At 41.9% G+C, this 22,711-nt stretch overlaps 1 protein-coding gene across 1 annotated transcript in view; it reads left to right on the forward strand.

Annotated features, from left to right (window-relative positions):
• The window catches only part of LOC138283088 (synaptonemal complex protein 2-like), a 413,718-nt gene that overhangs the window by 202,072 nt on the left and 188,935 nt on the right, over positions 1–22,711 (forward strand). The window contains exon 9 of the mRNA XM_069221232.1: positions 1,450–1,514. Coding sequence (XP_069077333.1) covers positions 1,450–1,514 — 65 coding nt within the window. The remainder of the gene's footprint in view (positions 1–1,449; positions 1,515–22,711) is intronic.

A 22,711-nucleotide genomic window follows, 5' to 3' on the forward strand; every position in this document is an offset into this window, starting at 1 on the left:
AGATATACAAATTTAATAAATCAAACTACTGAAAGGATGTACACCAAATCACAAAAAGGGTTCTTTCTGGACCAAGAGCTAGCTTTCTGCCAATTATAGTGTAATTCTGTTCAGCAGTTTGGGCTGTAGGCGTGGCTGAAATGCTTATGGGAAGTTGAATGGAGAAAACATGTTTTGGGCACCCCCCTCCTTTTTTTCTGCCCCCAGTTGACAAATCCTCCTGAAACTTTCCACACAGCAGCTGAACTTGGGTGCGGACTAGCTTTGAAAAATTCATGAAGATTCATCAGAGGGAGCCAAAGGTATTGACAAAAAAAGCACTTTGTCTATGGAAACTAGGACCTACCTATAAATACCTACTGGCAGTCGCCAGTGGGTAATTTAAATATAGATATTTTTCACGGTATATATGGCTTCCCCACAACTCTTCTGCACTTGCATAGCTGTTGAAAACAGAGGAAGATAACACTGGGGACCACTACAAAATTGTAGCTAAATGTATCTATTTTTCATAAACATTCAAGCAGAAGTGTGGGAACGAGATTTTTCAGACTACTTTTAAAGCTGGTATTTGTGTGATAATCACTACTGAAGTCTGGTGCATGAGCCCGAAGGATTGATGAAACGTGTTTAAACCTGTAATGTTTTTGTGATCTATGCAACATTTCTACTCACAGGTTTTCAAAATATTGCTAGCTATGCTGTTCATTCCTTGAGGTCAGTGTATTTTATTTCCCAACCCTACACCTTGCAAGGAGGTGCTAGGTCATAGAATGTATCTAAGAATCTACTTGGAAGGAGCACAATGGAAAAACAAAGGAAGTGAAATTTAGAAGACAATAACTGTTATTAAAATGATAGGCTCTGTGAAATTGAGTTTACTTAATTGCCTATATTATCACATGTTAGAAACTTTTAGGGAAATTCTGCTGAATGCTCCATTTTGCCACCATTTTCTCGAGTAGGGTGGATTCATGCGACCTCTAAGAAGTCAAGCTTGCTCTGGACACGTCAAAGTATTAGAATGTTTCATGGCTGTCCTTTCAGACATTACTTTTTCACACATTTATTCGAAAATTGTGCTATGAATTACTGGGAGATTACCATGAATTTACCTCCCCTCCCCCCAAAACCAAACACCCAATAACAAACTGCGAGTGCCTTCCATATATCTAGTACAATTAGTCAGTTTCAGAGATGTTGCATTTTCATGCATTGGGACTGTTCCACACGAAAAGACTGATATTTATTGAAAGTTAATATTTAATGTATGTGTCTTTCACATTTGTCTCCGATAGTGATTAGTTGTTATGAATACCTTTTCGTTTACTTTCGGCAATATTAGGTTTGCGATGGCGGTAAGAGGGCAGCTACCAAACTTCTATGCATGATAATGTGGGATCTCCTGTTCAGCACTTGTGTAACTAGAAGTGTTTACTTTTTTGGTAGAACGGCAAGCATGAAAGAATCAAGAGAAGGAAATCAAGCTCTGAGAAACACTTGGAGAATGCGGGGTAAAGTCCAAGCCTTTTTTTCTTTTTAATGTGTTTTGTTGTACAGTTTAAACACAATATATGAATTTACCGATAATGCACAGTGAAAGCGGAAATTGCAACATGAGTAGAAGGTGCCAGTGCTATTTACCTATTCTCTAAGCAAAAGCAAACGATTATTTTAACTAAAACCTCCAAATGGTAAATTGGTGACCGCCCACGATATAAATTTATTCCTGCTCTGCAAGAGACCTGACTACTTACTGGAGATGTCATGCATGTGATTCTTATTGCGCTAGCTAGACTCAGAGGCGATGCTTGATATATTACAATACGTGACTTGATGAAATCTAAGGGGGTAAGTAACATTGTTTACAAACAGCTTGAACGTAAGCAAAAACAAATACGAAGGGGTACAAGACTGTTGAGTATACTATTTCACGTAATTAATGAAAATGCTGACTTCTGTCATGTCAAAAGAACAACAGCAAGTAGTGATAGTATAGATCTCGCCTTTGACCTCAACGATACATGGGGTGCACATTATAACAGAGGATGTCGGAGATCTTGGAGTCGATGTAAGACGAACGAGAAACCCACAAGATATCACAGCCCAAGTAAATGGATATTTTATTGACAATTCGGACGAAGGAGTTGTTGGTACAGGTCCCTGCCACCTAATGACATGGGTATTGTGCCACTATAGATAAAACTGCATGATATCTGTTTCTCTATACCCCTGATTTTTTCTTTCAGGTCTGTTAGCGCGTGGACATTAATAAGTAAACTTACAAGGGGACGCATATAGGTCGATGAACCTTTTGACTCATTCAGGATGTTCTTACCATAGCTCCAGAACAGAAACAATAACCAATACACAATCAATCATCATTAGCCTATTCAATAATCAAGGAGTCAGTATATTTCACACACCATGACTTTTCAGCCATGAATAGCCACACCTTTGGTAAAAGTTTAGTAAGTTTATCTCCCTTATTTTAATAATGCTAAAGTCATGTAGATTAATCTCCAAGTCAAATCAAATGCAATTAATAATATTGGTTATCCAAAAAGACGCAAGAAACATGATCTAATGAAAGCTTTGTAGGAGGCTGGCCTGGTTTGTAGTGGGTACCTTGGGTTCTTACACCAGGTCCAGGTATCCCTTGTTAGTGAATGTAGTAGTGTTCTAGCAGCTTAGGCTGATAGAGGTAGCTATAGCAGAGCAGCTTAGGCTGAACTAGGAGACATGCAAAGCTCATGCAATACCACTTACAGTTACACAGTACTTATACACAAGTGAAAACAATCTTCAGTGTTAACCAAAACTAAAGGTATTGATTTGGGTGACACAGTACCAAAAATATCTTAGAGACAATGGGCCAGATGTAGAAAAGGGTTTTACCCATTCTATGTCTATGGGAAAATGTGTTCGTACATATGGCCCAATATTCCTTCTGGAGGTAAGTATTATACACAATATATACACTAGACACCAAAAATCTACAAGTAAATAGCCATAGAACAATGCAAACAGTAGGAAATCCTATAGAATGCAATGGGAGAAAATAGATCTAGGGGCAACACAAACCATATACTAAAAAAGTGGAATGTGAATCACGATTTCCCCCTAGACAAGTGTAGTTTGTGCAGAATCGCTGGGAGAGTAAGAATACAGTAAAGGTAAGTAAGTTACCCCACCCCAGAGCCCAGAAAAGCAGGAGTAAACTACTGCAAGATTCCTTAGGACACACAACACCTTGTTTTGGGGATTTTGCAGCAGCCAACCAAGTCTGCGAAGGACAAATGCTGGATTATTGGACCTGAGGACCTGCAAACAAAGGGGACCAAGTCCAGTATTTGAAAGAAGTTCCAGGAAGGACAGGAGCCCCTGCCAACCCAGTAGAGGGTGCAAAAGAGGAGTCCCTGGTTAGTCAAAGACTGCAGAAATTCACCCTAGGAAGATGCAAGCAGGTTCCTGCATGATGCAAAAGATGTCCCACGGTGTGAAGATCGTTGCAGATGAAATTTCGTGTTGGAAGGCGCCAACAAGCCTTTGCTCCAACAAAAGTGAGTTCTTTGTCAAAATGGTGCTGGATGGACCCAGGAGGGACCTGGGGGCCTCTCCTCTGTGTGAGGAGTAGGAGCGTCTCTCCGCACTCTAGAGAGCCCTCAGGATGCCACCCAGCACCCTCAAAAGCTGCAGGATCTAGGTTCAAAGGAGGTGCAAAATGCGGATGATGTAGCACAACAAAAGAATGTCCCACGCCACCAGAGAACAACTCAGTGAGTTCAGCGTTGCATGGTGGAGTGCCGGGGACCTGGGCCAGGCTGTGCATGAAGGAATTTTGCAGAGAGTGCACAGAGGCCTCAGGAGGTGAAGAAGACTGTACATAGGGGTACCGTTGTTCTCAGGGAAGGCAAGGTCTTAACTCCTCCAAATTGTGTCAGCAGGACCTCAGGACAGTCTATGTTGAGAATGTCTACCTTCTGTGTCCTTAGGAGCACGTCTGACATTGTGAGAGGAGTCCCAGGGTACTGGTCGTCATCTTGGAAGGTGCATGCTTGGAGCAGTGTGTGCACACCTTGGACACTGTTGCAGTTGCTGACTTGGAGCTGAGGTTGCTGAAGAAAGGTGTCTCTTGTAGACACTTTGTTGCAGTAACAGCGTTTCTTGGAGTAGGCTGCGGTTGATCTGAGGTCAGAATAGTCAAGTTGTTGCAGAGGATTCCTGAAGGAAACTTGCAAGCAGAATCTGAAGAGAACCCACAGGAGAGACCCTAAATAGCACTGAGAAGGGGATTGGCTACTGTATCAGGTATGGACCTATCAGGAGGGGTCTCTGACATCACCTGCTGGCACTGGCCGCTCAGAGCCCTCCATAGTGCCCCACACCTTGCAAAGCAAGATGGCTGAAGTTTGGGACACACTGGAGGAGCTCTGGGCACCATCCATGGGGTGGTGATGGACAGGCGAGTGGTCACTCCCTTTTCCTGTGTCCAGTTTCCTGCCAGAGCAGGGGAGAAGGGGTCCCTGAACTGGTGTAGACTGGTTTATGCAACAAGGGCAACATCCGTGCCCTTGAAAGCATTTCCAGAGGCTGGGGAAGCCTACCCCTCCCCAGCCTGTAACACCTGTTTCCAAAGGGAGAGGGTGTAACACCCTTCTCTCAGAGGAAATGCGTTGTTCTGCCTTCCGGGGACTGGGCTGCCCAGACCCCAGGATGGGGCAGAACCCTGTCAGTGAGGTGGCAGCATCTGTAGCTGCAGTGCAAGCCTCAGAGAGCTGGTTTGGCAGTACTTTGGGTCCATGGTGGAGCCCACCGGATGCATGGAACTGGCTCCCATCCCAGATTTGGAATCGGGGGACAATTCCATGATCTTAGACATGTTACATGGCCATATTGGGAGTTATCATTGTGAAGCTACATATAGGTGTTCACCTATATGTAGTGCACACGTTTAATGGCGTCCCCGCACTCACAAAGTCCAGGGAAATGGCCCTGAACTATGTGGGGTCACCTTTGCTAGTGCAAGGGTGCCCTCACACTTAGTAACTTTGCACCTAACCTTCAGCAAATGAAGGTTAGACATATAGGTGACATAACTTACTTAAGTGCAGTGAAAATGGCTGTGAAATAGTGTGTGCAGTATTTCATGCAGGCTGCAATGGCAGGCCTGTGCAAGGGTTTGTCTGTGCTCCCTATGGGTGGCAAAAGGAATGCTGCAGCCCATATAGATCTCCTGGAACCTCAATCCCCTGGGTACCTAGGTACCATATACTAGGGACTTATAAAGGGGGTCCAGTATGCCAATATTAATTAGTAAATGAAGTCACTGGCCTACAGTGACAAATTTAAAAGCAGAGAGCATAAGCACTGAGGTTCTGGTTAGCAGAGCCTCAGTGACACAGTTAGGCACTACACAGGCATACACATTAGGGCACAAACTATGAGGACTGGGGTCCTGGCTAGCAGGATCCCAGTGAGACAGGCAAAACACAGTGACATATAGGTTTTTATCTATGAGCACTGGGGTCCTGGCTAGCAGGATCCCAGTGACACAGTAAAAACACACTGACACACACTCACAAACAGGCCAAAAGTGGGGGTAACCATGCTAGAAAGAGGCTACTTTCCTACAAGCTTGATTCACAATGCATTCTAAAGCATCAGCACAAATCATTAGTAAAACCAATTTCAATAGTACTGCATGGTCCATAGAGTTCAGCAAAATAATTTGTCAACCTTTTATCTCTGCAAATTGTCAGTCGTCATGTGAATAGCCTCAATTAACCCAGATTAGCATCAGCATATGGGGCTTCACGCAGAACAATTTAGAACACAAATTTAGAAAACGTCTACCTAAGGAAAACTGTTAAGACAGCGCAGTTGGTACCTAGAAAGAAAAGGCATAACCATGCAATTCAGTCACATTGTCATATCTACCTAGCCACGGTATGAGTCAGCAAGCAGAGTCAGTCTTTGTCCTCAGGTCATCAATCAATCAGCAACCCATCAGGCTCTCAGTCGGAGAGTATGAGCCCCATGACTGAATCTCAAATCTCTTCTCACACATATCGCATCACAAATCGGAATAAGGTCTGAGATCTTTTCCCTGTCACGTTGTTATATCAAAGTCACCCAAACTATCCCCTGATTTCCAATTGGTTAATTATTCGTACGTTATTACTCTGTCCAATAATCTTCTTATACCAAATCTATGAATTCTAATATTTCACACTTCACACGTCGTTGATTGGTCTGCTTTACGATGTTCTCGTCATCCGGCTCGTCAGGTATCGAATTTGTTGCATCTTCTCCATGCAGTATCTTCAATGTTCGCGTCCCAGGAAAGAACCTCTCGCACACATTACACACGTCCTGATACATTTAAAAGACACTGTCTCCTGTTAGTCGGTTCTCATGAAAGCTTTTGCTAAGCATTTTAACAAGAAAATGAACATTTCAGTTAGTTCACTCTGTCAGCATTTTTTTTATTAAACGCTAAGAAATACAGCTTCTGTATGAGACCTGGCAAACTAGGCCAAGACACTCGCTAAGTTAAGGCCTACAATGAATAAGCTAAAACATACTTCAGAACCCTTAATATGACATATTACTACATTAATATAATACATTTTCAATATTTCATAAGTATTAATCATCAATTAGTACATTTTGTGAACACCAGTGGTCATTCTTCGAGGTCACAATTTCAAATGTGCACATTATTTTTCTGTGTTCATTTTTCTGCATAAGTCATTATTAAAAATATGTAAACACTCAATTTCTAATTACAACATCTACTTCAGCAATCCCTCTTCTGACCACATTTACCACCCACAAATCTCTTCGACATTTTGTCTTCTCCTTGAATTTTCCCTATAAATTCTTTCCCTTTTTATTTTCTTCCCTCCTCTGATTCTTTTTAGATCTTTTCAATTTCATTCTTATACATAATTTGCACAATCCCCATATTCCCAACAGACAACCTATAACAATTAATATTCCCTGTATAATTTTCAATAGCACCCGTTCCAAATACTACTAAGCCAATTTCCCACTGAAGCAAACCCTTTATCAATCTTTTCCCAAAAACCTGGTTCTCTCAACTCCTTCAAATCACTACTTGCGTTAGTCAGATTAGTAAGCCTTTTATCTCTTTACTATTGTTAGGTATGTAAGAACAGCATTGCCTAGAGTACATAATTTTACAGACTCCGCAATCATTCGCTAAAGGAATGTCTAAAGCAAGACGATTTAAATAGTCAATACCTCTAGCCGCAGCCAATTCAGTATCCATCAGGAGTACAGCCCCTGAAAAATGTGTCAGCATGTTATCCACAGTAGTAGACAACTTTTCAATGTTGATCAAATTCAAGATGACTCGCACTGAAGGAATCACCATACCAAATATATCTCCCACTATCACAGAAGAGGACTCCCTGCTCTGTCTCTTATGATATAATTCTGTCATTTTCGGAAATGTTTTCAAATCCTTCATCTGGTAAATCTTTGGGAAAACTATCCCCAAATAACATGTGCCATACCATCCTCTTGGAAGATGGTAATAAGCATTAAGTCCACAAATATAATATATCCCTGGAATCACAGTGTCCTGCCTATTCAACATAAATGTCAATTTACTCTTAAACAAAAGCACATGCCTACGTTCACTCGTACCCACAAATAGTGTCAGTGTGCGATTTTGGCCTATATATATAAAGCTCCCCTATGTGTAATGCATCTAAAGCTAATTTCTCTTGCGTTTTTATTGCAGTGTAAGCATAATCATTCTCGTAAGTCCTTTTCTCTAAGCCTTTTTTAATTTCTCCTTCAATGCTTTCCTCCTATCATCAGTATGATTTAAGAAGCATTTCTCTTGGGGGCATATGCTGTGCCAAACGTTAGTGTTGGTTCAAAGAATCCTCTGACTAATACTATATCATTATCCTTAGCTACTCTACTCAAATGCCTAATAATGGGAACAAATGAAAACCAGAGGTCATGATTAGAGTAGAAATTCTGAAATGTACTCCTGGTTATAGAACCTTGTTATTAACAAACTACAACTTATTTCTTCTGTTAGTGGAAGACTTTGATAAGTGACTCCTTCCTCGACTGATGAAGGAATCTGCGTACACACTCCTTTCCATCCATCTCAACATACTCACTCAATAAGCAATAGAAAATATTAGAAGAAAGTTCTCCTTAAGCATTAGTATAGTTGTGCAAATATTTCTCATCTAAATTAAACCTTTCAAAAATTAGTGTAGTAGTCTCAAAAGCAGAAGCATGGTTGGCTCCTTTCGCATCAAGAACAGACATTCCCACAATCAATACTATAAACAAAATCCCACACATAATTGCCAAACCAATTCTCATATATTTACAGCGCCTAGCAGCCCTAATTTGCTTTCCTATGTCAGCCATGACCTGTAAAGAATCAGAAAGCAGAAGTAACTTAGAAAACTTGCATCAAAAATAGACAATTCTTCTTTCAGCAGCTCAGATCCGCTTCCAGGAACCCTTGTCACAATCAGTTAGCAGCTTGTCAAAAATCAGGTTTCAAAAGTCAAATCAGGTTATCAAAGTCTTTTCTGGTTTACTTTCAACAGTCTCTTTTTCAAAAAATATTTCTCAGAACAGCTCAGTTCATCGATCTTCTTCAAGGCACCTCAAAATATTGACTCTGAGCTTCCCTATCAAAACAAAAAGACATAAACTCTTGCTGCCATTCGTTTGTAGTTTCATACGCCCATTCAGGACCTGTGTATCTTCGACTTGCTATTCTTTCTTTTCAACTTTCGATCACCATCCAACTCTCCTTCACTCAATTCTTCCTTTCTCGCAGTGTCTACTTCTTCCTCTATTGTTGGTTTAGCTATCACCTCTTTCCTTTTCTGCACTTGCGAATTCGGCCATTTATCTCTTTTTCGTGTACCTTCTGTCAATATTCTCTTCAAGACTGAACTTGAATCCTCTTCTTTATCTGTGGGGTTTTCTCTTGCCGGATCTGCAACCAGTTCAGATGGAGTCAGATCACTTTGACTTTGATCCACCTCAACTCTTTCCCCTTCTGGATCTGGCAATTGCTCTGTTTGTCTCTCAGAATTGTCTGCTTCTGGAAGAACCCCCTCAGTACTAGGCTCTCCTGCTGGTTCAGTTGAGATAGGTTGTTGGTACTCTCAACAACGCTTCTTCACGATCCAGTGGAGATGCCACTTTCTTCGTGTGACTCGTGTGAATCCAATTCGGGATCCCAGCACACTTCACAGCTGTCGTAATCGTTAGGGTCACTTGATGAGGTCCCTTCCAACGAGGCTCCAAACACATCTTTGCGCACATGCTTCCGGACAACAGCCCATTCACCAGCCCTCAGGTTGTGTCCTGGATCATGGATCGGTGGCAGTGTGGTGGCCTCAACCTGCTGAGAAAGAGAGCGGACTACATCAGCCAGACCCTTGCAGTAATCCAACACCATATCATCTGTAATGTTAATAAGTGCATTTGCTGGAACAGCTGGCAACCTCATTGCTCTGCCCATGAGGATCTCATGGGGCGACAAGCCTGTCTTCCTGTCCGGTGTGTTTCTCATTGACATCAACACAAAAGGCAATGCATCGGGCCATTTCAGATTCATAGCTGCACACATTTTTGCAATTCTTGACTTCAAGGTACCATTCATCTGTTCCATTAGTCATGATGCTTCAGGCTGGTAACTACAATACAACTTTTGCTCAATGTTCAATGCGGCACATAATAGTTTATTCACCACTTTATTGAAGTGCGTTCCCCTATCTGATTCTAAAGAGATCAGAAATCGGAAGCGCGGTATCAGTTCCCTAAGCAACAGCTTCACTACTGTGAGGCTATCATTTCTCCTTGTAGGGTACGCTTCATTCCAATGACTAAAGACATACACAAGCACCAACACGTATCTCAATCCTCCACACAGGCATCTCAATGAAATCCAATTGCATTCTGCTGAATGGACCTCATGCACTTCCGTTGTGGCTCAAATTAACCACTGTCCCTTTCCCCTCATTTAATTGCGGACAAATGACATATTGATGGCAACTGCTTCAGCTGCTTGTCTAAACCTGGGGTTAAATCAATCAATTTTGAACAAACGAACCATGGCATCTCTCCCAATGTGTGCCTGACCATGATAGTGCCTTGCCATCTGAGACAATGTACTATTTGGTAAAACCAACTAACCCTCTTCTGAAACCCACACCTCATCCTGTCTTTGTACACATTTCGTTTTGCTCCATGAACGTTTCTCCTCTTTGTCAACGTTACGCTGCAACAATTTTAACTCTTCTAAAGTGTCAACTACTTTTAATGCAAAACTCATAAATGTTGTGTCTTCTTCAGGTAACAATTCCCACTTGTCTTTGAACGATATACAGTTCAATGCGCAAAGCCCTGCAACTTGATCTGCATATCCATTTCCCAAGGACACGTAGTGCTGTGACTTTAGATGTGCACTGCATTTCACCACAGCATTTTCTTCAGGCAGTTGAATTGCATATAACAACTCTTTCATTCTCTCACCAGTTCTCACTGGCGATCCAGTAGAGGTCCGAAAACCTCTCTGCGACAACAATTGACCAAAATCATGAACTATTCCGAATCCGTATTGACTATCTGTGTAGATGGTGACGCTCAATCAAGCAGAAACATGGCACGCCCTAGTAAGAGTGACCAATTCCACTACATGGGCAGAATACACTCCTCAAAGCCAGAAAGCTTCTAAGGTACCTGTACTTTTGCATACAGCATATCCTGCTCTCAATGCCCCTGTACTGTCTCTCAGACAAGAACCATCAACAAAAACAATTTGGTCATTTTCTTCCAATTGAGTATCTCTAATGTCGGGTCTCGGTTTTGTGCACATCTGTTACTTCGAGCCAATCATGTTCAACATCTTCCTCTTTCTCAATTTTAGTAGTATCACTTGGAAGTGAAGTTGCCGGGTTCAGTACTGTGCATCTTTTCAGGGTCACATTTGGTGCACCCAAAATACTCGTCCCATACCTAGTCAACCTAGCACCAGTCAAGTATTGGGTTTTCGTACTTGTCAGTAAAATTTCAATGAAGTGAGGGACCATTACAGTCAAAGGATATCCCATCACCACGCCTTCACACTGTGAAAGAATCTGACCAACTGCACGCACACAACCTGGTAAGGCTGCTGCAGCTGGGTCCAAAGTCGCAGAAAAATATGCTACTGGGCGATAAGCACCTCCATGGACCTGAGTCAAGACAGACAATGAAACAAAACCTTTCACATTTTGTCATGAGCGTGATTCATGACAAAACAATGTGAAAGGTTTCGTGTAGTCAGGCATACCCAACGCTGGAGCTCTGCACAAAACTCTCTCTCAACTCAGTGAACGCTTTCATCTCATCCTGACCTAACCCTATGGGATCTGTCACATCCTTATGAAGCAACTTCTGTAATGGTTTTGAAATTTCTGAAAAATTCGGAATCCATTGGCGACAGTAACCTACCATTCCCAGGAACATCCTGACATCTATCTGCGAGGTTGAGGACGTATCTGCAGTATCATTGTGATCCTCTCTCAAGATAGTTTTTCTCACCCCTTTCTCAATTTGGTGACCCAAATACCTCACTACCTTCTGACAGCACTGCAATTTCAGTGGTGACACTTCATAACCATACTTTCCCAAATGATTCAACAGGGCCATTGAGTCATACTTACACTCATCCTTTGTTTTGGATGCAATCAGTAGGTCATCAATGTACTGTACCAGAGTCGACTGAAAAGGCAACTCTAATGACTCCAAGTTCTTTTTCAAGATCTGATTAAACAAGGAAGGGGACTCCGTGCGCCCCCGAGGAAGTCGACACCAGCAGTAGACTCGATCTAGGAATTTGAAACAAAAGAGAAATTGACTGTCCTCATGTAAGGGCACAGAAAAGAACGCTTGTGACAAATCAACCACTGTGAACTACTCTGCATCACATGGAATCTGGAACATTATTACAGCTAGGTTGGACACTATGGGACATCACTTGACCACAATGTAATTTATTTTTTTCAAATCCTAAACAATTCGAACCTTCCCACCTGGCTTCTTCAAACCCATTATTCGTGAATTACATGGGCTTCCCAGCACCTCTTTCAAAACTCCCTGCTTCACAAAATCTTCAATTATCTGAGCCACTTTCATCAGGCCATCTTGTGCATGTTATACTGTGGAAGCTGCGGGAACACTGCATTCTGCTTCAAGGTAACCTTAATCGGCTCCATTCCCTTGATCAAACCCACTTCTTTCCCTGTAAAAGCCCACACGATCTCTTGTACTGTTCCCTACAAATCAGAATGAATCGCTCTCACTGTGAATATTGGGGCAAAAAATCAAGGTGTACTCCTCATTTGTAGTTACACACAGTTTCTGGGGCTGGGTCTTCCTCATCGTCACTCTTTGTCTGGATCTCAATTCCATCATTTAAACATGTAATCAGACACCTTGTCTTACACAGCAAGTCCCTTCCCAGGAGGGATACTGGACTCGAATCACAGACTGCAAACTTATGCAGTCCTTGAAAATTGCCAATCTCAACTTGCACTGGATCTGTAATCAGGTTTGTCAAAAACTGATTCGCTACCCTCACAACCTGAATCGTTCGATCTGAAAGGGGCAGATTTGGAACTTCTGCACTTCTCACTGTAGAGCTTTTAGCTCCCGTGTCCACCAGAAATGACTGTGACCCATTACCTTTTCCCTCACAAAGGGTCCTCTCTGATCTACCTCTAGAGAAGTCACAAGCACACATGGCACTATCGGAACTAACACTCATCCATTCGCCATTTATTTCATTCTCGCTGTGGAACGGGGATTGGTGTACCATGTTACTACTTCTGTCTTGTCTCTGACCTGTTGAGAAAGCATCATCTGTTGCTGCTCCATCGGGGCTTGAGGTATCTGCATTTGCTGTCAAGGTGCCATGGAAACCTGCTGCTGCAATTGTGACACTTGTGCACAGGGCATTTGCACCTGTTGCATGGGCTGAACATTTTGCACTTGATTCACATTATTCTGTAAATTTGGATTTGGACCTTGTAGTGCTTTCCTCTTATCTAGTTTCTAAGCACTAACATAACACAACAGAAATGCACTTCTGAGGTCAAAGAAGACTTTTATTGTTGTTAATTCTTCCCCAACCACAATATTTTTGAATGACGAATTAGTAGCTTTCAAGTCCGCGTTAATCAAACAAAATATATCAGTTTGCAATATACACAGCAGGTTATATTTATAAGATATTGAATGCAAAGCAAAACAAATACTTCACCGTGTGGGAACTATTCACAGCTTCATCTTTCTAAGGTCTGCAAGCTGATGACCCCTGTCAGCCGCGAGAAAGAGAGATTCATCTACCCACACGGGATTGCTGGCAGCCTGCGCCAAGCTCCAGCACGAGGTCCGGCAGATTCGAATCTGACTCTCTGCAGCCTGTTACATTCGTTACAAAGGTGTGCCCCCTCCTCTCAGACCTGGGAAACTGAGCAAGCCTTTTGGAGACTGGCCAGGTCTCCAAGACTACTCCTGTTCCCAAGCTCAAGCAGAGAGAACAACACCCATGTACTCTCTCTTACCATGTCTAGTCTACTGTGAGAAAAACATCTTGGTTCTCTGGTGCAAAAACACAGCTTGGAAAAATACAGCTTGGATTCTCAACTGCAAGATCTAACTCCACGTTAAAGGCAATAGGCAGCTAACCTAAATATCAAATGCAATGTCATGTTAAAGGCAATAGGCAGCTAACCTAAATATCAAATGCAATGTCTAGTGTCATGTCAAAGCCAATAGGCAGCTGAGCTGAATACAAAATGCAATGTATAATATCATGTCAAAGCCCATAGGCAGCTGAGCTGAATATAAAATGCAATGTATAATATCATGTCAAAGCCAATAGGCAGCGGAGCTGAATACAAAGTGTAATGTATAATATCATGTCAAAGCCAATAGGCAGTTAAGCTGAATACAAAATGTAATATATGAAGCCCATAGGCAGAATATCTAATAGCATGTCAAAGTCAATAGGCAGCTAAATTGAATACATCATGTCAAAGCCAATAGGAATGCAATGTCAAAGGAATGCAATGTCAAAGCCAATAGGCGGCTAGACTGGATACAGCATGTCAAAGCCAGTAGGCAGAATACAGAATGTAATGGCTAATGCCATGTCAAAGCCAATAGGCAGAATACAGAATGTAATGACTAATGCAATGTCAAAGCCCATAGGCGGCTAAACTGAATACAGAAAGTAATGGCTAATGCCATGTCAAAGCCCATAGGCGGCTCAACCGAACAAAACATACCATGTGCTACTGGTGAACATTGAGCAACTAATATGCGCAGTGGTGAAACACAAAGTCATTGGTCAAAACAAAATTTATCAAATGGCAGTACATTCCGCCCTTTGACCAATGAATTTTTGTTTCACATATCTCCTGTTTCAAACAAAAACAAAAAAAACATCAGCACAGAAAAAAAAACATTATCAGTAAGTCAGATTTGAATGATCAAAGCAATCCCTGTAAAGCAATAGAAGTGAATTAACACATTGATTTCATAACCTTTCACATCAGATACATCTACATAGAAAAGACTGAGCAATTTTTTTTCTCTGAATGAGTCTCTAATTCAACAGTGTTAGCAATTTGATGTGGCATGAGTTCTGCTCATGTAAAGGTGCACGGTCCACCTGAAAGGTTTGCTGGAAGATAAGCAAAAGTCAGAGTTCCATATGAGAGGGAAGAAAGAAAAAAAAAAAATCACAGCTTAGTTCCAGTGGAAGAATGCAATCAAACAAGTTGAACTTGAACTGAAGGCGCAGTTTGCGCAAAATGGATCCATGGTGCTGGCACTTTACTCAGCCAGGTTCAGGTTGGGGGTTCGGTCCCTTCCCCGACCCCACACGCACACACCGGAAGGGGGACCACACAGCACACTCAGGGACAGTGGCGAAACGTGGTAGGATCTGCAAAAGAAACAAGTATGACTTTTCTTGCAAATAACATTTTTCATTTAAACTGCACCCTTCCTCTTTCTTTCCCTGTTTTATAATCAGCAGGACGTTTTTGAGGCCCTTTGTTATATTTTCTGCAGGTTCTGGAGGGTCACTTGGGTCTTCAACCCACACACCAGCACTGAGGTTTTTATCTGCTTCACCAGAGCTTCCCTTTTCTTGCACTGTCAGAAGGGCTGGGGCAGACTCCTTCTTTACCAAACCTCCATTCACTGCATTTTTGCCAATTTGGGCCATTCTGTCTCCAATTTGTATGAATGAATCAGATTCTTTTCTAGGTATCAGCATAATTTCGATTTTTCCTTGGTAATCTGCAGCAATCACTCTCCCTAAAACCTGATCAATTTGCCATTTCTGTTCTGGCAACTTTCCTCTCCCCAACTGCTCTGTGACTGCTTGCATGACAGATTGCTTTTGTGCGTGCTGCACAGTTTTTATCAAATCTAGGGGAATGTGCATCTCTCTCATCTCTGCCCACCTGTAAGTGGCTTTTTCTCTCAGCTGTTCACATTTCTGGGGCACCCACTTAGCCATCCCCACTAAGGCAGAATTCTGGGTGTACACTTCTCTCTCTGAATTTTTCTCATTAACATCTGCAAGGTAATTGAACCAGTTAGGTGCTAAAACATTAGCAATGGACCAAAAATCAGCGTAAAAATGACACATCTCACGTAGCTCTTGCTTTAAAATCTGACACACATTATACAACTCCATTCCTTCTCCTGTGCCAGAAAACAACATTTCAGTCAATGAATCATTAGTAAAACAAACATGCTTTTTATCTTCAGTAGACACGAATTCAAATGGTGCACACAACTTCATTGGTAACTCTTTTACCTGTGGTACTCTAGCCCTGTCTTGCAAGTACCAGATCCATTGTATGATTCTAGCTAGGGGCACTATTTTCTTTCCTTGTTCTTGAGTTACATGTACATAAGTATTTCCTTCTTGCACTGCGCAGAAACCTAAAGTCTGCATTATTTCATTTGCCAAATCACAAGCGCGCAGCTGCATATAATTTTTCACAGTGACCATATACAAAAGTGTTAGGATTTCTCTCAAATGAGGGCTATTCTTTTTCCAAAAGTCAAACAAGCTAATGAAAGTCGGCTCTTGCTCTAAAATCTTTCGTTTTACTTGTGCATTTTTCAACGGTAACTCGTAAATCACATTCTGGTCTCTCTCGTCTGTGTTATCAGTTAAGGAATGCATTTTGTCTGCCAAAAACCCTGGCTCACATGGAAACTCAGTGCAGCTCGAGCTGTCTTAACCCCCTCATTACTGGAATGGGACAAGAAAGATTCTTCAAAAACAGCCTTTTTATAACTTTCAGTCGGGCTAATTTGCTCACGTAAATTCCTATTTTCATGTTCCAACTTCCTACATTTCTCCTGCATTTCTCTGTAAGCAGATAAAGGTATCCAGACCTTTCTGTCATCATTACTTCCAAAAGACACTTTTTCTACATATGTCATTTTAGCTACACATGCATTTTCTTCTGTAATTCCCCAAACAGAAAACAATTCACAGTTTTTCGTAGCACCATCAGGCAGTTTATCAACACATGAATTCTCAGACATGGTCTGCCGTGCTATTGTGATTCTCCAAAAAAAACAATTTCTGTAATTCTCCAAACAACAAAAAACCAATTACACTTTTAAAGTGTGCACTTAGAAATCTACCAACTCGTCAACACCCTCTTAATCACCTCTTAATGACCGACCCCACGACTCCTGGTACCAATTGTAGTGCTTTCCTCTTATCTAGTTTCTAAGCACTAACATAACACAACAGAAATGCACTTCTGAGGTCAAAGAAGACTTTTATTGTTGTTAATTCTTCCCCAACCACAATATTTATGAATGACGAATTAGTAGCTTTCAAGTCCGCGTTAATCAAACAAAATATATCAGTTTGCAATATACACAGCAGGTTATATTTATAAGATATTGAATGCAAAGCAAAACAAATACTTCACCGTGTGGGAACTATTCACAGCTTCATCTTTCTAAGGTCTGCAAGCTGATGACCCCTGTCAGCCGCGAGAAAGAGAGATTCATCTACCCACACAGGATTGCTGGCAGCCTGCGCCAAGCTCCAGCACGAGGTCCGGCAGATTCGAATCTGACTCTCTGCAGCCTGTTACATTCGTTACAAAGGTGTGCCCCCTCCTCTCAGACCTGGGAAACTGAGCAAGCCTTTTGGAGACTGGCCAGGTCTCCAAGACTACTCCTGTTCCCAAGCTCAAGCAGAGAGAACAACACCCATGTACTCTCTCTTATCATGTCTAGTCTACTGTGAGAAAAACATCTTGGTTCTCTGGTGCAAAAACACAGCTTGGAAAAATACAGCTTGGATTCTCAACTGCAAGATCTAACTCAACGTTAAAGGCAATAGGCAGCTAACCTAAATATCAAATGCAATGTCATGTTAACGGCAATAGGCAGCTAACCTAAATATCAAATGCAATGTCTAGTGTCATGTCAAAGCCAAAAGGCAGCTGAGCTGAATACAAAATGCAATGTATAATATCATGTCAAAGCCCATAGGCAGCTGAGCTGAATATAAAATGCAATGTATAATATCATGTCAAAGCCAATAGGCAGCGGAGCTGAATACAAAGTGTAATGTATAATATCATGTCAAAGCCAATAGGCAGTTAAGCTGAATACAAAATGTAATATATGAAGCCCATAGGCAGAATATCTAATAGCATGTCAAAGTCAATAGGCAGCTAAATTGAATACATCATGTCAAAGCCAATAGGAATGCAATGTCAAAGGAATGCAATGTCAAAGCCAATAGGCGGCTAAACTGGATACAGCATGTCAAAGCCAATAGGCAGAATACAGAATGTAATGGCTAATGCCATGTCAAAGCCAATAGGCAGAATACAGAATGTAATGACTAATGCAATGTCAAAGCCCATAGGCGGCTAAACTGAATACAGAAAGTAATGGCTAATGCCATGTCAAAGCCCATAGGCGGCTCAACTGAACAAAACATACCATGTGCTACTGGTGAACATTGAGCAACTAATATGCGCAGTGGTGAAACACAAAGTCATTGGTCAAAACAAAATTTATCAAATGGCAGTACAGACCTCTAATTCTTGGTCCTCTCACATTTTGAAATGTATTGACATTGTTACCTTGCTGAACGACTCCCTGTTGTACCAACATCGGACACTCTCACTTCCAGTGTCCCACGGCTCCGCAAATGTAACACGGCAATAGTTTCTACATTCCCTGTACATCATTCTGAACCACAACACTATTCAAATCTGACCACGATTCATATTGCCTCCACGACCCCACCTCTCATCTGAGGCTGGAACAGGACATTTCCCTGCTGCTGTGGCATCTGTTTAACAAAATGTCCTTGCACTCCTGCCTGGGCTGCCTTAATCTGCATCACCATTGCCTTCTCTTTAAACTTTTTCTACTTCAACTCAATCTTGTCACTACAGTATTTCGCATACTGCCAGCAAATCAAATGACTCTTAATCATCTGACATATTTCAGGTCTCAGTTCTTCTACAAATCTGAACACAAAATGCAGCATGTCTTTCAGCTTAATTGCTTCCTTGCCACTGTACTCCTTGAATGCCTCCAACAATCTCTCATAGTGCGCATGGATCGACTCTTTGGCAGAGAACTGACAGTGCAGGAGGTCAATCAATGTTTTGTGGTGAAATCCTCATCTTCAGGAACTCGATCACCTTATAGTAATATTTCATTACCTCAGGAGATGGTGCACCTGTACTTTTATCTCGCTGGTTCACTATTTGGCCAATCTACAGCTCTCTTGCACTCAACCCACAAGTCAGCTGGAACCACTATCTCCAGTAATGTGTTCAAGTTCTCCCACAAACATTTTGCAAGTTTCACAAACCTGTCTGTCTGCTGGTACCACTCTACTGGTTTTTACCTCAACTTTGGATAATCATTTCTAAATGACAATGTCACTCCTACACCAAGGAACGTGAACACAATTCCCCCCTGGGATTCCTCTCATTGGTAAAATCTACACAGGATCCTTGTCCTGTTGTACATTCTCAGTCACCTCTAGAGAATCTCTTGTCTCTTTTCTTTACCCATCTGCCTTACCACTTCTCTAATACTCCCCAAACCTGAGCACTCTGCAGCAATTCTTTAAGGGGCACCTTCATTCCAGCAGCAGATCTTGTGTGTTCAAAATCTTTTGCCTCAAAATCTAATCTGTAACCTCTCTTCAGGTGCTTCATTATCTCGATTTTCTATGCCATGCTTCTCTGCTAAATCTGCTAATATCTGATGTACCTTGTCCACCTCTCTCGTGATTCTCGGGCATAAGTATCTCAACTCTGCTTCTGTGTAGGACTCCAATCTATTCGCTCCCATTGTTCCCTCAACCAGTTCACCTGCTTCCATGCCCAATCTGACACAATTGCTCTGCGCTTCTCCCTTGGAAGTATTCTGCAGGGTATTCAGCTTGTCTAGCTATTCAGTCAGCTGCTGAGCTGTCAGTCCCTGAGCAAAATGTTACCTGCATGTACCGGTGGCACCTGCTGTACCACTGCATTTGGTATCTGTGGTGTCACTAGCTTCAATCTCTGACCTGCACTAGGTAAAATCGCAGCATCTGGAAGTGCAACAAGTGGACTAAGATCTAACAATGATCTCGACCCATCAAAGGTCTGACCCATAGAAGAAACTACCTGCACTTGTTCATCTGGTCCCCTCCTCATTAGACTCTGGAACATCTTTCCTGGTTCATTTATAATTGGTTTCTTCTGCTCAAATAATGGTACAGCTGGACCAACAGTAATCAGCAGCGATATTGCATCTAGGGCTGCTCTGGCACCTGAACACTGTGGGAGAGTGACTCCCATACTCTGATTCATTATCGGAGTCAAGTCTGACTGTGTCCCTGTCATTGGTGTAAATCTCGGCATACCCTACGGCGATACCTGGGGCAACAAAATCGGAGTTGGCTTAGTCTGAACCAACAGTGGTAGGCACCACTAAGTTCGAAGTCGTCTCTAAAATAGGCACATCAGGATATATTCTCTGTATGGGTGGCGGATGCATCTGTGTCTGAACTACTAGAGTAGTCGGCACATTAGGACTACCTTGAACCACACCCTGTATCTGGCTAGTATAAACCTTTACCGAATTCCCTGTCCCCACTGCCTGTGCCGGGGCTGTTGCATCAACACTAGTACTCAGACCATTTTCATGCACCGCATACGGTGGTGGTGGATCAATAAGTATTTGTGTGACAAGATCTTTGGCATCTGATTCCTCCTCCACTAGATTTTCTTGCTTCCTTACTCTGACGGACTCTTATTAGTCTTTCTAGTCGCTTTCTTTCCTTCCGTTTCATCTTCCTGCGTAATTGCTGGAAACAACTTAACATCCTGCAATGTCACTGATCTCCGTTTCTTTTGTTCCCTGTCCCATCTTTCTTCCGCTAATGACTTTTCTACCTTTTTTACTCTTCTCTCGAATTTCATTTGCTGTTGCTGCCTAGCTATTAACTCCCAAACTGCTAGTGCCTCAAACTCTGCTGGTCTCGGAAGGGGCTTCGTTTTATATAGCGCCATTCACAATTGCTCCAAAATTCTCAAATTCAACGTCCCATTCTCAGGAAACACTAAGCTCCCATTTTTTCTCTGTCAACTTGCACCATTGTTTTAACCAAAGACATGGCACAACACCTCTCTCCTCCATTACAATGTAAGCCGGTGTATTTTCTGGCGGTGGTAGGCTCTCCTACATTTGCTCTAATGTACATATCTCCCCTTAGTGCACTCTTTAGTGCCTTGAAAAACTTCATCTTTTCTGCTTTTGTTTATTTAAAAACAGATCAGGAAATTACTTTTACTCCCAAGATTCCTTTCACCCACGTTCTCAACCAATTGACTCTCACAGACGGCTGCTAATCCGTGCATGACCCTTCTCACTAACCGACCTATCCCAGCGTGCCTCTAATGACTTCACACTCAGACGTACTGCAGCTGACAGAGTCTTGTGGCTCATCCTCCTAAACTCCAATCCACTTAAAATGAACGCAAAATTTTGCGAGCACTAATGAAAAGCCAAAAACGAACCTTCAGGTTTACTACAGGAAGGTAACGCAATCGCTTCAGAAGCCTTACAGATTTTCAATGATGCCCCTTTCGCTCATGCAGCTATTCTTCTTTCTAGGTCTCCCAGAATCGCAAGCAAAATTCGATAGGCAAATTTTACTCTCAACTGATCAATGGGTCTGTCCAGGTGCACATAGGACTCACCAAATCTCAGTCAAAAATTTCCTCTCACCCACTTAACTCACACACTGACTTGTTGACCATACCCGATCAACCTACTAAACCAAACAGATTACAACATATAACCAAGTGTCTCATACACTTTTCAATATACTCCGTAGACTTAGACCACGCAGAGTCCGTACATCAACAACCACGTGGTGAGTTTTTGAGCACAAAGTGCCACACATGTGAAGTTCGACTTCCCTACTCTCATTCTGCAGAGTACACACACTCCTACTAAAACTTCATTTGGAGTACGCAAACTCACTAAATTCTCCCATATGTCACAATTCACCTGTGATTTGCGTAAGCTGTGCAAGCGCAACCTATCCCTTTCACTCTATCACCAGAGCGCCTAGAACATACCCAACACTACTAGGAGGATCCAGGATCTGGGAAAGTCATTTCTGGGTGTAAGGGAACATAATTTTCTCTGCAAATGCCATTTCAAAAACAAAATCCAAAACTCAATAATACTTAACTCCTTAATCGGAACAACTTCAAACTACTATTATAACCATAACACTTATCACTCTGCTCCAGACACTTATGGCAAGCTCCTAAAGAGACAAATCATCAGTCTGCTACTAGAACTGTTAGTGCTTCAGAACTTAATAAATAAACTCACAAGGGGACGGGTATACCTCTATGAACCTTTTGACTCGTTCAGGATGTTTTTACTATAGCTCCATAACAGAAACAATAATCAATACACAATAATCATTAGTCTAATCAATATTCAATAATCAATGGAGTCAGTACATTTCACACACCATGACTTTTCAGCCATGAATAACCACACCTTTGGTAAAAGTTCAGGAAGTTTATTTCCCTTATATTAACAATGCTAAAGTCATGTAGATTAATCTCCAAGTCAAATCAAACGCAATGAATATTGGTTAACCAAAAAGGCGCAAGAAACATGAGCTAATCAAAGCTTGAATCGCAATGGATTCTAAAGTATCAGCACAAATCATTAATAAAACCAATTTCAATAGTAATGCATGATATACAGAGTTCAGCAAAATAATTTGTTAACCATTTATCTCTGCAAATTGTCAGTCGTCATGTGAAATACCTCAACTAACTCAGAGTAGCATCAGCATGTGGGGCTTCATGCAAAACCATTTAGAACACACATTTAGAAAACGTCTACCTAAGGAAAACTATTAAGACAGCGGAGTTGGTACCTAGGAAAAAAAGCATAAAAATGCAATTTAGTCACATTGTCATATCTGCCTGTCCACGGTATGAGACAGCAAGCAGAATCAGTCTTCGTCCTCTGGTCATCAAACGATCAGCAAACCATCAGGCTCTCAGTCAGATAGTATGAGCCCAATGACAGGATCTCG

Source organism: Pleurodeles waltl, chromosome 2_2 (genome assembly GCF_031143425.1).
Source record: "Pleurodeles waltl isolate 20211129_DDA chromosome 2_2, aPleWal1.hap1.20221129, whole genome shotgun sequence".
NCBI lineage: Eukaryota > Metazoa > Chordata > Amphibia > Caudata > Salamandridae > Pleurodeles > Pleurodeles waltl.